At 38.8% G+C, this 16791-nt stretch overlaps 1 protein-coding gene across 2 annotated transcripts in view; it reads left to right on the forward strand.

Moving 5' to 3' along the window:
* Positions 1–4195: 4195 nt before the first annotated feature.
* inpp5a (inositol polyphosphate-5-phosphatase A) overlaps positions 4196–16791 on the forward strand; it is a 121781-nt gene continuing 109185 nt past the window's right edge. For both annotated transcript variants that reach the window (XM_077495776.1, XM_077495775.1), the window contains exon 1: positions 4196–4695. In XM_077495776.1, coding sequence (XP_077351902.1) covers positions 4618–4695 — 78 coding nt within the window. In that variant the 5' untranslated portion in view covers positions 4196–4617. The remainder of the gene's footprint in view (positions 4696–16791) is intronic.

The raw sequence follows: 16791 nt of genomic DNA on the forward strand, positions 1-16791 counted from the left end.
ATTGGAAAGATGAAAAATTAGCTTAGTAAATATAACGAAACCACGCAATTGTCTGATTGTTTTCATACTTGTAATTCCAGTACACAGACCATAAGAGGAAAAAAAATACTTAGAAAGGGCTACATATGCGGTGTGGAATTCATTTTACACTTGTGTTTGCAAATGTATTCAAATAGTAGGGAAATGCTGCTTCTGAGACAATTGCCAGCACTAACGTAGCTCCTAATTCTCAACATGTCTAACGCGAGGATCCTTCTGCATGGCAGTAGACAAAAAATAAATACATAAAAATCACATTACCTATTTCACATCTGAAACTGTACTTGTGTGCAGACATGAGAATGCCAGATTATTTCCAGGTTGTTCTATTTTTACACAAGTCATTTTAAGTACTGGTGACACCGAGGTCAAAGTGCACAGTTGCTTGCTGTCTGGAATTTCAACAAATTTTTTTTTCCATTTCCCAGAGTGCAGAGGGTGTAGTTTCTACTGTGTGTGTACGAGAGAGAGAGAGAGAGAGAGAGAGAGAGAGAGAGAGAGAGAGAGAGAGAGAGAGAGAGAGAGAGAGAGAGAGAGAGAGAGAGAGAGAGAGAGAGAGAGAGAGAAACTTCTTTATCAGCAAACAAGACACACTCCCACATAACACACGCACGTATACACAGACCTTGCGTTTCCCTCTGGGATATCCTGCCTGCAACAAATGGTGTAGTATTTACTGACTGTTAAGCAACACATTGCCTCTACTGTTATCTGTGTGCACAGACTTCCATACATATTTGTCCTGTTATTTTTAGGACTATTTCCACTTGGTCTGCCTTCAAGCTGTTTAATTAGTAGAAAGGAAAATGGTGGTGTCATGCTCCTCTTGTCATCGACAAACTAGTTGACTGGGATTTTTGGTGGAGACAAGATGGATGCTTAAATGTATACTTTGAGTTGACAGGTTTGCGCTTTCCTAACGGGCTAGCATTGAAACGGTTTAAATGATAGCCAGAGAAAACACACAGGTTCCATCACCTCGAGTAAATGGTAGCAAAATAAACTCCAGGAAGTCATGCAGCAACTAAACTGTGGTTTACATTAATAAACATAAATAGCCAAAAATAAAAACTTGTTTCAATGATCTCTGTTCATTGCAAGTCAGTGAAGGATAAAAGATAAAGTTTGATTAAATAAATTTTCTCTTTTCTATTTTAAAATTAAATATTCATATTCCATGTTTAATTTTTTAGATTAAAAAACAATTGTGACCTGTTCTGGCTAAAGGGCCCGCATGCCGCAAAGGGTTGTTTTAAGTTATTGACAACAATAGGCCAGTTGGTTAAAAAACGTCAATTGTGAGATTTTTCCAAAAATAACCTCCTTAAGGTCTCTTTTGATCATTTCCCAGCAGCCCAAAAGTTAAAATTGGCGTCAAAGTGGATGAAAATAAGTGACTACCTAGCGTCAAACGAGCTGATTTTGGTGGGCGTGGCCAAGGCTCGCCAGTGTGTTTTTGACTACAAAGTCAGTTGGGCGTGGCCAAAGTCTCGTCTTTTCCATGTGCTCCTGTTTACAATCTGAGTCTTTACTCTGCCCCTGAAGGAATATTGGCACATATTCTGATTTATAGATGTTTCCCCCCTCTAACACAACTAATTCATGATCAGGATCATTATGAGGCTTCTGCAGAGCTTGCTTATGAGCTAGTCATTACAATCAGGTGTGTTGGAGTAGGGAATGATGTATTATATATAATTTCAGGGAATTAAGTGTAGATTTTGAATGTATGACTATCTCAATTTTCATTTTTTTGACCTCTGAGGACCATTTAACCAGACATGGTCACAATTAGTTATATATATATATATATTTATATATATATATATATATATATATATATTATTGATATTCTGCCCCTCTGTCTTTCACAGAGAAAATTACATACATGCAGTGAACAGGGTAAATGTCTTAGTTACAGCATGTTCTAGGCTAGTTCGAGCCATTTTCAGTACAATCCCGTAAGAGCAGTACTGACCCAAATTCATTAACAATAAACGTTTTAATATTCCTGCTATCCCATTCCACACCATTTTCAGTGGACAAAACCAATGCACGACATAGCTGTGAGCACACACTTTGGCAGTAATCGCTCAGCTCCACTTCCTAGGTCCACACACTAAGAAATTCATGAGCCATCCTTTAGCCCAGCTGGGTCTGAACCAACCAACATTCAAATCAGACACATGATCAAAGTCAAAATGTACCTAAAATGTTTGTCCATCACATTCCACTGCACGAGTGGGAAGCAAAATACATAATGTTGACTTCCGTGACACAATCAATACAGAAAGTTCAATGTTTCTGTTTGCCTCATCTGTCCTCATCAGGAGCTCATTGTGCGCTTATCCGGTGTGTCATATCCCTGCTCCAAGCTGCCGACCTCCAGCTACCTTTAACTGAAGGTGGCTATTTTTGGTCTCAGGCTTCCTTAGAATCGCCAGGGGAGCTCTTGATAATTCAGCATGAAAGGTCTGATGATCTTTAAATGATGCCACATGTTGGGTTTCACACGCAAAAACTTGACGGGAACAGCTGGTGTTTCATCTTCCAAAATCTCAATGATTCAACTGTTGGTTTGCTTCAATGGGATATGATGAAGGCAAGGCAAGCCAATTTTATTGGTAGAGCACATTTCATGCACTAAACGATTCAAAGTGCTTAATGTAAACTTGAACATGAATACCAAATATAATTCAGAGCAAAATTTTTAAAATTAATGTGGTAAACACCATCTCATTTTACTGCCTAGTTCACTCAACAAAAATATAAACGCAACACTTTTGTTTTTGCTCCCATTTTTTTTACGAGATGAATTCAAAGATCTAAAACTTCTTCCACATACACATATCACCATTTCTCTCAAACATTGTTCACAAACCAGCTGTGATTGTGAGCACTTCTTCTTTGGCGAAGAATCCATCTCAGCACACAGGTGTGCCATATCAAGACATCATGACCAGTCAGTACTGTCTGGTTTTCTGAGTCCCCAGATACCCCCCAACAAAACAAAACTGCACCTTCTTTCGGAGTGGCCTTTTATTGTGGGCAGTCTAAGGCACACTTGTGCATTTATTATTGTGATGGAAGGATTTTTCCAGTAACAGAAAGAGTAATCATAGTCTTACTTCTGCAGTACAACATGTTAAGACATGCATGTCAGGTTAGGCCCATTCCATTGTTTTCAGAAACAGCATCAGTTTAATGAGCTGATGATATTGGTAGGAAGTGTCTTAAACCTTCCTTTGACAGTCATGAATTGCCCGTTGAGACCCTTGTGAAAATTATGAATAGGTGTTAGTCAAAAGTAGCTCCACGCACAGATGGAAAAAAAGAGCGTTTGGCTGATTAGCTGGCCATGGAAATTGTAACAGAGCTGTCTCAAACGCTGCATATAGAGAACGGCTGCGACAAGGGAGTAGAACACAACACAGATGTCTTGTGGATTTTATTTTTTTATTTTTTTATTACCCAGGAATCAAATAACTTGTAGTATTAATAAACTGCATTTTTATGAAGGGTTAACACTAGATGTGTGACACAAAAAGAGCATTGTATTGCAAAATCTAAATCTAAAATAATAATAATAAAAATAATAATAATAATAATAATAATAAATACAAATAAACTTCATATCACATCCACTTGTGCAGCTCTGTTTGCCTTTAAACATAGTGTTTCTTTGTTCATGTCTGCGATAATTTCTTATGGTTTCTATAATCATGGTATCAGTCCAGGGTGTACCCCGCCTCCTGCCCAAAGCCAGCTGAGATAGGCTCCAGCACCCCCCGCGACCCTTGTCAGGAATAAGTGGTCAAGAAAATAGATGGATGGATGTCTAATTCATTGGTGGAGCTGGTGTTTCCACACTCCACCTCAACTCTTCTAAAGCTAGGACGAGCTTCATTTATCTGTTTTATCAGGCTTAATAGTCTGTGTGTGCTGACCGAAGGCCCCACTATGGGATGGGTGCAGAAAGTGTCTGCACTCCGAACTAACTAAATCCTAGAATCGCCCCTGGATAGTGTCAACCATGTTTATCGTGCCAGCAATTTCAACACGTCAGTGGAAGCAAAAGAGCAACAGCTGTGTTTATAGTGCGCTGGCCCTTTAAGAGAGCCCCGTGTTTCCGATTGGCACGGTGACGTCACAGCTGTGCGGGATTCCAGCCTATCGTGTCTGAAGACTGAACGCAATGGTCTTGGTTAGTCCTGCTTCACGAGGGGACACTTTTACACTGTTCCAAGCAAGGAAAAGGTTCGCCCCTGAAATGAACCAGACCCCACAGGCACTCGCCGTGGATTAAATCGGAAACTTTTACGATGGAGATGGGAAAGTAGCGCGAGAAGCAGCAGGCTAACGACCATCGCCAGCGGACCTTCTACTGCAAAGCAACTCCTCGTAGATGCACGGTCACTGCTGAAAAATATGCTCCAGCCGAGCCACCTCAGCCCCGGCTTCAGTCGCGAATTCCCCGTGTTTTAAGCAGCTTTCTGAGACGTTCGCCTCCGCTCGCTGGTTTATTTCCTACCTGTGAAGTTCGCCATCCAGCCCTCGACCCACCTGCGCGAGAGAATCATGGCTGGAAAGCTGACAACGGCGCAAGGCACAGGAATACTGCTGGTGACAGCCAACGTTGGATCCCTGTTCGAGGATGTGAGTTCCTCCGTTCGTGTCTTCCCCTTTTCCACCCCCAGCGTTGTGCACGTATAGTTTTTCCTCTTTCTGCTTATACGCTGTCAGACACGTTTTTTTTGGCGTGGTACTCTTCCAAAATTTCAGCTTGTCACGACTCGCGCGTTTCAAGTCGCCCGCGGTAGCCAAACGGCAACAGTCTCGCGCATAAACACGCGAGGCTGTCATAGTTCTCATAAACACGCTCACTGGCTCTTTATGTTCAATGTTTCCTGTTGTGTGTATGCCATGGCCCACTTTCTCTCTCATGTGATGTGTGCGTGTGTTTATAAAAATGATTAAGATGTCAGTGAGGCAGGAGATTTCACAACAAAAGCCCACGTTGATGTCTGTTTGCCAGTCCAAACAAAACCTTATCAAAGGGTGACAGTTATTTCTTTCAACAAACACAATCTTATACATGTGTCAGAGATTTTTTTTTGCTAATGTTGCGGTGACTAACCAACCAAACAGGATCTAAAAGTGTTTCATTTGCCACTTGAGGTTTCACAATAATAAAATTAACATGATTTGAACAAGAGCAGTTTGTAGTTAGTCTTCCCTCGCTATAACGCGGTTCACTTTTCGCGGTCTCGCTGTATCGCGGATTTTTTTTTTAAGTGCAATTTTGCACAATTTTTTTTACAGTAATATACCCATTTTATAAAATTTATGAAGGTTTGAACATTGTCAAAGTTTGAACAAGAGAGAATTGTGAGAACATGTAAATGCCTCAATGAGAAAAGTGTATAAATTGTGCGGTCGGGGATTTTAGAGCCTTAAAACATTTATAAGAATTGTAAAACATAAAGCTAACTACTTTGCGGATTTCATTTATTGCGGGTATTTTTTGGAACCTAACCCCAGCGGGAAACGAGGGAACACTGTATTACTGGTAACACAAGCAGCCTGAATTAATGTGAAAAGTATTTATCATACTATAAATAATGTTGCAAAACAATTAGTGAACATTGAACAAAAATAGTGAAAAACACTCACTATTTGACCTGAATATTGTGTTAGGCTGAATCTAAAACCATTTATCACTATTCTTGTGTTTTAACTTACTTTAACATCAATTACCAGTGTAACTAGCTGCGCCCACCCCAGGGATTGAACCCACACTGCGAGCAAGTCTCCGATGTATGAGCACAAAGTGCACGTGTGGAGCTAAAACTCATGGCCACCATCAAAGCTGAGGTCACTACTTAACACTACTGAATGGCTCAGTCCCGTACCTAAAGTTAGCCAATCTAATCAGTGAAGGCAGATTACCAGCCAATTAGAGGCAGAGGAGGGTGGGCCATGGCTTCACCATCCTTGAGTAAAAAAAATATGGGTAATCTGGCTCACAGATATTAGTGAATGATGCACATCAGCCAGGCGGTTTAGAAGTAGGTGAGTGAACAGTGGAGTTTCATGATGGAAGAGTTTTCCTTCTCTAACCTATAAATATCACGCCTCTCGACCGAGTGCTGAATGTCTCATGGATTTTTTTTTCTCCCCCATACTTTGAAAAACTCAGCCAAAATGTCCATGAGAGTTTGTGTTCTTTGAGTGAGTGAGTGCGCTCTTCTGATTCTATTTATAGCTCCCACTGTGTTGGTACCCCCCCCCCCCCCCCCCCCCCCCCCCCCCTTAAGTAGCAGTTGAATGAAGTCTTTGTGGACTTGGATTCCAAATTTAGGTCTCATGAGAAGTGTCATGTGAGACCCTGATCCCTAGGACACAATATGGAAGCTAAGCCGCCATTTGAATTATGTTTTGTCTTAATAATATTGCATTAATTAAATGTAATGTAATGTAAATGACTGATGAAAGTTTTATTCTTATTTAGATCCCTCTGTCAACTGAATCACCTCCCATGAATTCATAGTCATTTTGCTTCTTGCGTCTGTGTAAAAGGCACAAGAATATTATTAGGGTGAACAAGTCAACCTGGGAGTTTTTTGCCTTCAGAAGTAGTATCGGAACTTTCTGTGCGGGATGCCACATGTCTGAGAGTACTGCAATGCCCGGGTAGGCTGTAAAGTTTAACACTCTTAGTTGCTGTCTGGCAGTTAGTTCATCCGTCTCCCCAGATGCTGGCAAAGATGTTGTCATACATCTACAGTAATTGTGTGCTTGTACAATGATGTATCGTTGTGGGAAAGCGCCCACAGTTGTGGCAATATACTGCTTTGCTGAGTTCTGTGTAAAAGTCTCGGGTGGTAACTAGAGTGACACAGTGTCACTGGAGCGACGGTTGCTGATGTGATGTCTAAGCAGTTTTGCAGGATGTCTGTATTAAAAGAGCTGAAGAAAAGCCATTTTGTTTTATTATGTACCATAAGATTAGTTTGTGCTTTTCATCTTGCATGCTGACGGCTGTGATGGGACAAGTAAAACCCACAGATGTGTGGCAGATTGTTTTGTGGTTATTATTTCTTAACAGCAGGATTTGGATAAGAATGAACAAGAGGCCACATTAATGTTTAGATACAACAACAACTACTACTACTACTACTAATATTACAATAATAATAATTATAATAATAATAATAATAATTATAGTAATTAGAATAATACAATCATTAGGAGTGGTTCAGATAATGGATGGATGGATGAATACTATATAAACGGATGGATGGATGAATACTATATAAACAAGTTATTATTATTATTATTTTTATTACACCTTATTAAAATTTCTTATTTCTATTTCTTCTTGTATTTTATTTTGGTGGTTTACAAATACTTTAGGTGCATTACCACCACCTTCTGGCCACTTGTAAAGCACCAAAAAAGAAAGTCAGCATTACTGTTGTCACTAACAGCTTTTTTTTTTTCAAAAAATCGACTTTCCTATCAATTATTCCAACGACTAATTGAATAATAGCCCAGCCCCCTCATTTTTTTTCTCCAATTTTTTATTTGTTATTATTATTATTATTATTATTATTATTTTTAAGTCCACTAAGGTTGAACCTGAGTTGAATTTAGTGGATATGAATACTTACTGTTCATTATTTTCTCTACACACATGCACATATTGCACAAACACCAACAAAATTAGCCTATGCTAAACGATTAACAATCGGGATTAGCATTAACCCTGAATAAACTCAAATTACTTAGTTAGTGTACTTTGCCTGAAAATCACTTCATAGTCCAACATAATATAAAATCCAATTTGATCACAATATTAATGCGCTTCATCTTCATCATATGTTTACCAAGCCTGATGTATTCGCTTGTCTCATTCAAACATATTGAGTTGCCGAAGCCTACAATGGCCATTGATGCAGCATACTCAACTCAACTCAGCTCAACTTTATTTATAAAGCGCTTTAAGAACAGGCGTTGCTGTATACAAAATGCTGGTGCCCCAAATATGTTTTTCTTTCTTTTTTTTTTTTCATTATTGCAATAGCTTCGACCACGCATTTTTGCGTCAACCACTTTTTCTGGTCGACCAAGTCGACTTGGTCGACTTTTATTCCCAGCCTTAGTCAGCACCATTAGGGAATGGAAATTTTGGATGCCAGTCCATGCTCTGATTTTAATAACATATACAAGTCTATAAGTCTCAGGACCAGCCATACTATGAAGAAAAGTAACTTGGAGTCTGAATAATACGATAAGAAAGCTACGTATTGTACCCTTAGATAGCTACTTGTCTCATTCTATGGTGCAAACTTAATTCCATCAAGGTTCTTGTCTTTTCCCCAGTATACTTTTTGCATGTGTCTTTTTAATCAGAAGTAAAAAAAAAACAAAAAAACAAAACCATCATACAGATTCAAATAAAGCACGCTTGCGTCTGATAGTGGAATGCTTTGATGTGACAGCGATCTAGACAGATGACATCAATTTCTCGTTGGGACCTATAGAAAAAAAAAACACTGCTGGAGTGCACTCACTTGCTAATACACATAAAATTGTTACATAATGTATGTAGCACCTTTGCAAATGATCTTTGGCCAAGTGCTGACACTTATCTTAAAAGGACGAATACACATTTGCTTTCCATGAAATTGCCCACATTATTAGTGAAAGCCTAAAAGCTGACAAAACTGTCATTTTAACCAGTAGCAAAGCATTCTAAAATCTGGTTGATATGCTTTGAAATTCAACGGTGGCATCCGATTGAAGTGAGTTCACTAGATTTGACTGAGTAACCAGGAAGTCTGTATATTTGGGAACTGGGAAAAATACAACAGTGATTGAATAGTAAGACGTTCAGAATAAATGCAACACCTAAGACTGTGACTAAATATATGACTGCTGGAATTTTGTTTTTATTCTGTGGCTGTTCCAGTGTCTTACCGTATGGAAAAGTTTATCAAACAAAGCTTAGATGATGATGCTGTTTTGGTGTTCTCCATGGTGTACCGGCATTCAGCCAGGGATAACAGACATTTATGAGAGTTGTCGTTGAGCTCCAAAATACACTGAGAAGTGAACAAGTTACCATAAGCGATTAGGTATACAGTACAGAATTTAAGGAATATTATAAGGGAATTTAACGTATATAGGTAATAGATTTCACAGCCTGCATTACCTGTTCCATTGTTAAGCCTGATGATCACTAATAAAACATTTCATAAATATATTCATGCACCTAGAAGTAGAAGAGAGTGGCATGTTTGTTTTTATTCACTATGATGGTTTTAAGGAGCAAGGATAGAACGCGTCTGCGGTGCGGAACGACTGCGGCGATGCGGAAGGTTTCCTCAAGCGTTCTATTTCTTCCGGACGCCACATGCAGATTTTCATGAAACTGAAGAAATTACACGAGCCAGACAGGAAATCTGGCATCTCACATCAAGGTAAATCCGGTATATTTCAAAATAAAACCGTTTGCAAACTCGTTTTTTTGGGAGGGAAGCTAGCTAGCTACATAGCATGACATTAGTCGGACATTTAAGACAAAAAATGAGCGCAGAATAAATTAAACACGACAAAATCACACTATTTAAACACAAAAAATACTTACCCATGGTAGAACACCCACGGTAGAAATCCCAGAAATAATGTCCAAAAAGCACATCGAAGTGTCAACAGGTACGCGTGGCTATTATTTACAAATAGGACTATACACGGTTGTTATTGGGTGAACTAAACTCTCCAGCGTGATCTTGTGGTCTGTCGGGAGCAGATTTCGATGTGACAACAGGCAATGTGGCTATTGTTTGCAAATAGAACTCTATATACACGGTTGTTATTGTGTGAACTCAACTCTCCAGCGTGAACCCCAAGTGATCTTGTGGTCTGTCGGGAGCAGATTTCCGGACACGCAACGCACGCTGTGTGAATTGCAGTCCTTGCGGCGTCCGTACGAAATGCACCGCGGCCGTTACGCAGCCAGTGTGAATTGGGCTTGAGAGACCAAGGTGACGTAAGCTCTGGATGCAGTCCCACTGCACCTCATTGTGCTCTGGGATGGGTTTAATGAAGATAACAGATTTTACAGTACATTGTAATTGTGACAAATTACCTTTACCTTTTGGTCTGCTGTGGTGTGCAATGATTTGAAAGCTGATGACATATCCAGGTTATGTTGCTCTGCTAGGTCCCATGAAACACATTTGAAATGGTGCAGTGTTATGCAGACCAGAATGTTTCACATTCTCTCGTTCTCTCAACTAGATGGACTTGACCAAGTGCAAATTGCTACTGAGCACCGCACTTATATTGTGTTAGTTGACTCCATCAAGACTTTGTGTTTATTGGTCAGAGACTGTACAGGCTGGCTGTTTCCTGCCATGTACAATGCCTTTCAGATATATTAAAAAAAAAAAAAATGCTCTTTTTGCTTGGCCTCCTAGATCTCCTGAACTCAGTTTGTGATTTTCTTTTTTTCTCTGGGGGTTTGTAAACGATAAAATCTTTGTTCTCCATTACCAACTGACCTGGAAAACTTAAAGCATTGAAAACAGCAGCGATCAATTCAATTGATCCTGATGTGCTTCAACGTGTTTGAGAAGAATTCTCATATCATATTGATGTTGTTTTGCATATTGAGCACTTGTAACATGTGAAATAAAACTTGACCGTTAGTAGAATACTTTTATTATAAGTGTTTTTTTTTTTTTTTTTTTGGTATTTTTCCTTCATAGAATATTTGATCTTGAAATAGAGTCAATTATTTTTGAATCACCACCATTTGTATCCCACCTAATGTGTTTATCCCACACATATGCATATGTATGTATTACATCAATTTTTACACATTATGTGTGGATCCAGTATAGTCAATCTCTTGGAAGACCCATAATATATTTTCTTTGCAAATGTGAGATCTTGATATTTGGGACATGTATATTGTTTTTCCTTTTCTTATACCCATTGATGATATTAATAATTGGCACAAGTTTTGGCTAGTTGATTTAATTGTTTAGGATTTTGTCGCTTGTGTGGAATTGATCGATCAGATCTACAATTAGCTGAGTCATAACAAAGTTCAATACTTTGGTTGCAACCAGCATAGGAACCTATTTCTAATCTGTTTTTTCTGTAATCCACTCTCTGTAGATTGACAGTTATTTATGATTCACGTAATCAATTGTCATTTTGTCTTTAAAATTTCACAAGTGGAAGATTTAATGTGGAGTTGAATGTATGTGAAAACGTTTTTTTCTTTTTCCTGCCTACATCCAACAACACTACAAGAGCATTCAAGTCATGCACGAAGCACATGAATACAACTTTAAATGCATCAAGGTGAGGATGACCCATCCCAACCTTTCCAATTCTTAAGCACGTGTAGTGTGTGTGCAGTACATGCCTGCTTGTATGTGTGTGGTTCCTTTCACTGCCTTGTCAACGCTGCCCTTTATGGAGGGTTATCACTTGGTCTTCCCCCAGCAACAATAAAGTTTCCACTGTGAATAGCTCAAAACAATGCAAACCCTCCATTGTCTCACGTATCTCAAACTTTTCAAAAGGCTATTTCTAGTTTTCGGCTGTGAGTATACAATAGCTCTGCCTAAGACATCCTACCAAAAAAGCTATTAATAGTTTTGTCAGGAAAATGATTTTATAGACGTGGCAGTCTCTGTAACACAGTATGAATTGAAGCCTGACGTGTTTTCTATGGAGAGACATTCTTTTGCAACACACTGACAATGTTAAATAGATGTTTTATTTATAGATTGCTACGTTTTACGTGTGTCAATGTGTTGAGAGGCTTTTGAAGTACTTCACACTTGGCCTATCTGCACACTGGCCAGTTGCCAGTTTTGCCATTTGCCTGTCAGCGCTCCTTCACACAAGTGTCAGTTCATCTCAGGCACTCCTTGGGACTTGCCAGTTCACGCCTCAGTGAAACCAATAACATTGACTATGCCTAATTGCTACCCTGCAACACATTTTTATCACTATGACTGTTGATAGAGACACCACAGTTAGATGAAACGGTGCCTTTAGGAGAAGATGACAAACTTGTGTTCCTAAAACTGGTTAAATGGTAGGTTTTCCTAAATGATACTTTAAGCATTGTTGTAGTCATTATTCTTTACATTTCGCTGTATTCCTTGAAAAGAAGTTGGACAACCACATATTTTGATTGGGAATGTATTTTATTTTTTAGAGGACAAAAAAGAAGCTATTCCATGCATTCTATATCCTTTAAATTAATTTGCTAATTACTCAGTAATCTGTCATTTTTGTCTGCCAAAAGTTAGAATAATCGGCAAAACAAATCCATATCGGTCGGGCCTGATTGACGATGCTCACTAGTTAGTAGTTAGCTTGTATTATGTGTTGTTTCTTCAATACGGATGGAAACCTTGTATAAACCTTATATAAATGTACTGCCCAAGCCCTTTTTAATAAGGTTGCACGATAGAAACAACCATCTTTCCTGTACCACGGATGCAGTGTGGCAGCCGAAGATGTAATGTACTTAGGCTATTTTAAGCTGCCCAATTCACATAAAACTGCCAGACATAAAACAGGACAAGGTTTTTACAAGGTCTGGCATCTGTTCGGTGCTTCTGGCTTGTAAAGTATGTGGAAAATTATTAATTTGTTGGGTCTTCTTCATATGACACATCTTCATTACATATTACCATTCTCAAAGCATATTTTTCATTGCAGATATACAATGAACCATTTCAAGTTTAGACACTATATATAGAATAATTCCTTTGTTGGGGTTTTCTTGACCTGACCTGAGTCATTTGCTCTACAGAATGTGCCCTGTGATTGGCTAGTGACCAGTTCAGGATGTACAACGGCTCTCGCCATGAAAAAAAGGTGGTGTAGAAAATGAATTGATGGATGTATTGTTACATAATTGTTGAATATAGAATCTAAGTGTAGTAGTTGTCTGCCTTTTTTTGTGTTGCTATATTGTAGCAAAGTAGAGACACCGTTCTCTTTATATGATATATATATATATATATATATATATATATATATAGCACACTGTGCACCTTCCCTGAGAGAACATAAAACAGGTTGGACATCCTCCAATTCCCAAATATCACGCTCTGACCCCATGCCCCACACAATCAGATTTTTCTGGGACCAAATCCAATCTGAGGAAGCACTTAATTAAACATAAAATTTTGCTCAAGGCTAATGAGCGCATCATATTTTACAGTCTTCGATGTACGGATTGGCCAACAACTTTACATTCGACGCAGGTAGCAGTGGCAAGCTTGCTTATGTTTGCAACTCGACGTCTGCTACTAAGAAATGGCTTTAAAATGTTGTGTGGCAACATACAAGGAACAAAGGCAGTCCATTGCTATTACTATTCCCAATAAAGACTTAGCAGTATGTCCACTATTTATCAAACTGCTCCTGAAATTACTTCTCATACAGTATTGCCACATAGAGTAACACTTGAAATGTCATTTCAAATATAAGCTAGCCAAATGCTGTTCACATAGCTTCTCGAGACTCTTTTTGTTTCACTTTTGTTAAGTAGCATTTAATGGTGCGCAAATGGAACGAGAAACTCTTTGTTTTCTTTCTTCATATTATCCCTGTTCATAATTGTAAGTAAGTGTCTGACCGACGCATGCAGAAAATGTGATGTCAGTGAAATAGCGTCACACAGAGGCAATGTTCCTGTTCCGGAGCAAACAGGATGCTGTGTGCATGAGAGTGATGTGAGATAAGAATAGGCTCCAGTAAATATTACCAAAAAAGTGGCAAGTGTGACAGAATAGAGAAAATGGAAAGTTAGAATAATGATAAAGCATAAAGCCCCTACTTCCACCGTACTTGACTTAAGATGTCCTCTATTGTACCAACCTAACTCAGAATGCATATGAATAATATGACATAATTACACTTACAGCACCTGTCTGTCTTTTTGTATCTCATTTTACGGCCCTGAGAAGTCATCTAAAATAGTGTTTACAAGCGTGTAAAAATTGTAGTGTTGCGCCACTGTGTTTGATTGTGTCATCAAACATTGCGGCAGTGGTTGTTGTTTTGGCAATTTAGCTGCTTAAAATTATATTAAAACTGTAGTAAGGTAAAACCCTTAATCACTGGCAGCTATGGCTCCATGCCTGGGTTTGCGAAGCATTTATTTGATGCCCCTGCATGATTGTAGCGCACTTCGGAGAGCTGGGACACGCTACACATGCGCACCCATCAACGGGAATGCACAATTGAGGGGGGCACATGGGTGGAAGTGTGAGTATTGGGACTGGGCCTTAATACCTTCCAAAACATATTTTGCCACTTGCTGTTGACCGAAAATGACATCATGTGTGCTCAGGCGACCACCATATCTATTGACCCATTAAACATGAACCCGAATTAAAGTCAAGAAGGTATGACACACTGTCAGTGGTAATGTAGTATCACAAACATTTTTATGTGAAATCAACTGTTTGTACAGTTTGAAACTTGCTGCAAAGTTGTGTCATTGTTGTCTTAAAGTATTACTATTTGCTACTTGAATATCCCTCAAGCAAAGTTTGCTTCTTAAGTGTGTTGTCGATGCTTTTTGCATGGAAGATACCCAAGACCAAACAATCCTGCATCTGCTCTTGCTTATTTATGAATGCACATTTAAGATGAGAATCTTTCTGTCTCAAGTTTATCTATTTTTATCTATCCATGGTTAGTCCTCACTTACTTAACATTTCACGGGCTATTTTTGTAAGTACAGTGCTTTAAGATTTGTATCTGCTCTTGCTTATTTATGAATACACATTTAAGATGACGATCTATGAACTGATGATGCACACACTCACTAGTGTGTCCTGTATGTGAATCTAGCCTAATGCTGATAAACTAATGAAAAATTCTTCCTCAGCCACACCTTTTGTATTTTTGCGTTCAAAGGCTTGCGTTCTTGATTGACTTCTTACTGCAGAGGCGTCGCTGAAGATCCCATTGGAATAGCTCTGTGCATCAAAAAAGAAGTATGATGTGTCGGTTGAGTAACACATGGCAGAGGTGTGAGTGGGAGAGCTCAAACTAGTCAGATACTACAGATCAGTTGCAAAACTGCTTTGAATCTTGCTGCTTATTGCACAACATGAACATTTTTATCACTGATTTTTATGTTAAGATATGATCGCATCATGAAGATTTTGGACACACCAGCTTATAGCTTATGTGTCAGTGTCATATTTTAAATTGTAGTGAGTATGGCACAGTCTTACAGAACGGAGTACAAGGCTTTCAACCCACACAGCTTTGTTGTGGCTGTTGTAATTTCCTGTATTCTGATGACACATAATTTACACAAATCCCAACTGACTGCATTGCTGATTCACACAATAAGGGGTGAAGGTGTGTTTCTGTTAGCTCATTTACTGACACATTGACTTTACTCCACTACCGCTGCACTTTGCTGAGCATTTTGCACACGTGTTTCTTGTATGTTATGGTGTAAACAGAGTGAGTTGTCATTGTTGTCATTTTAGTAAAACATTTGATTTATTCCACACAGTTTATCAATGAGATGCACAGATCTTTTTGTTGTCATTTTAAATATTGCATAGTTAGCATCAGAGCGCACAACTGGCAAAACACGCTCATGATTGGAAAATTAGCCTGTCAATCAGTCAAACAACATTCTGGAGAGAATCATAACCTCTCATATCAGACGAGACGACATTGGGCAGCGAGTGGTTGCTTTCAGCTATAAAATCTTTGTTGTGATCAGATGTAAAACAGTCCAAATTTGTCATTTGAAGACCCATTCTGCCCAGTATCTCTAAATCCTTAGTCTCTTCTTAGACTCATTAGTTACTGAACTTTATTCTGATGTAATACAAAGTTCAGGGATATTTATTGTCAAGCCAAACGTTCATTTTGTTACAGTGCCTGTGCTAAAAGAGGACAGAAATAGTAATAATAAATATAAATTCGGTTGAGAACAACAAAATAATCAAAGTAATGTTTTTTCAATAGGTTGGAAGTTAAAGTACCAAAGTGACTTGGGACTTTCTTGAGACTTGAAGGTTAAGAATTTACTAAATTCTTCTTTCTTCTTAAGTAAATCTAAATTACTTAAGACAGGCACGTATGTAACATAGTCCCATCTCTGGGTTAAGAGGTCTGAGATGAGAGTGCTAAAATGACATTTGTGAGGGGTATAAAATAACCAACCATGCTTTTGGACATGTGAACAAAGCAATGTAGTACACTGTTATTGTCATGTAGAAAGACGTGGGAGAATACGTATTACAGGCGCTTTCAAGGTCCAGCTCCGTAATTTCGTGCATTATCCTCCACAAGGATAACATTTCCCAGCAGTTTATCTCTTTTATTGGCTATGGTGATCTCTGCAGATTTGTTCAAATGAATTTGTAATGAGCCTCTGAGGGTCGCTGCACACTGTCGATGCTTCTGAATCTTACTAGGATCCGACCATCGCAAAAAGTGACAGTTGGGCACTCGCCCCTGCACATTGGGTGATTTAGCATGAAGACTCCTTGAGATGTGAACTGTGTGAGCCTTTATCACATTCTGAGGCTTCTCATGCAAAATGTTGTACCGTATCACTTGTTTTAATCCATAAAAAGTATCTCGCTTGCTTATAAATCGGGAATGGATTTTTAGCCTGTGTGAAAGCTTCCGTGCAATAAAATTTTTGAAGCTCGAGGCAGAGGCTCG

Source organism: Festucalex cinctus, chromosome 14, assembly GCF_051991245.1.
Source record: "Festucalex cinctus isolate MCC-2025b chromosome 14, RoL_Fcin_1.0, whole genome shotgun sequence".
Lineage (NCBI taxonomy): Eukaryota > Metazoa > Chordata > Actinopteri > Syngnathiformes > Syngnathidae > Festucalex > Festucalex cinctus.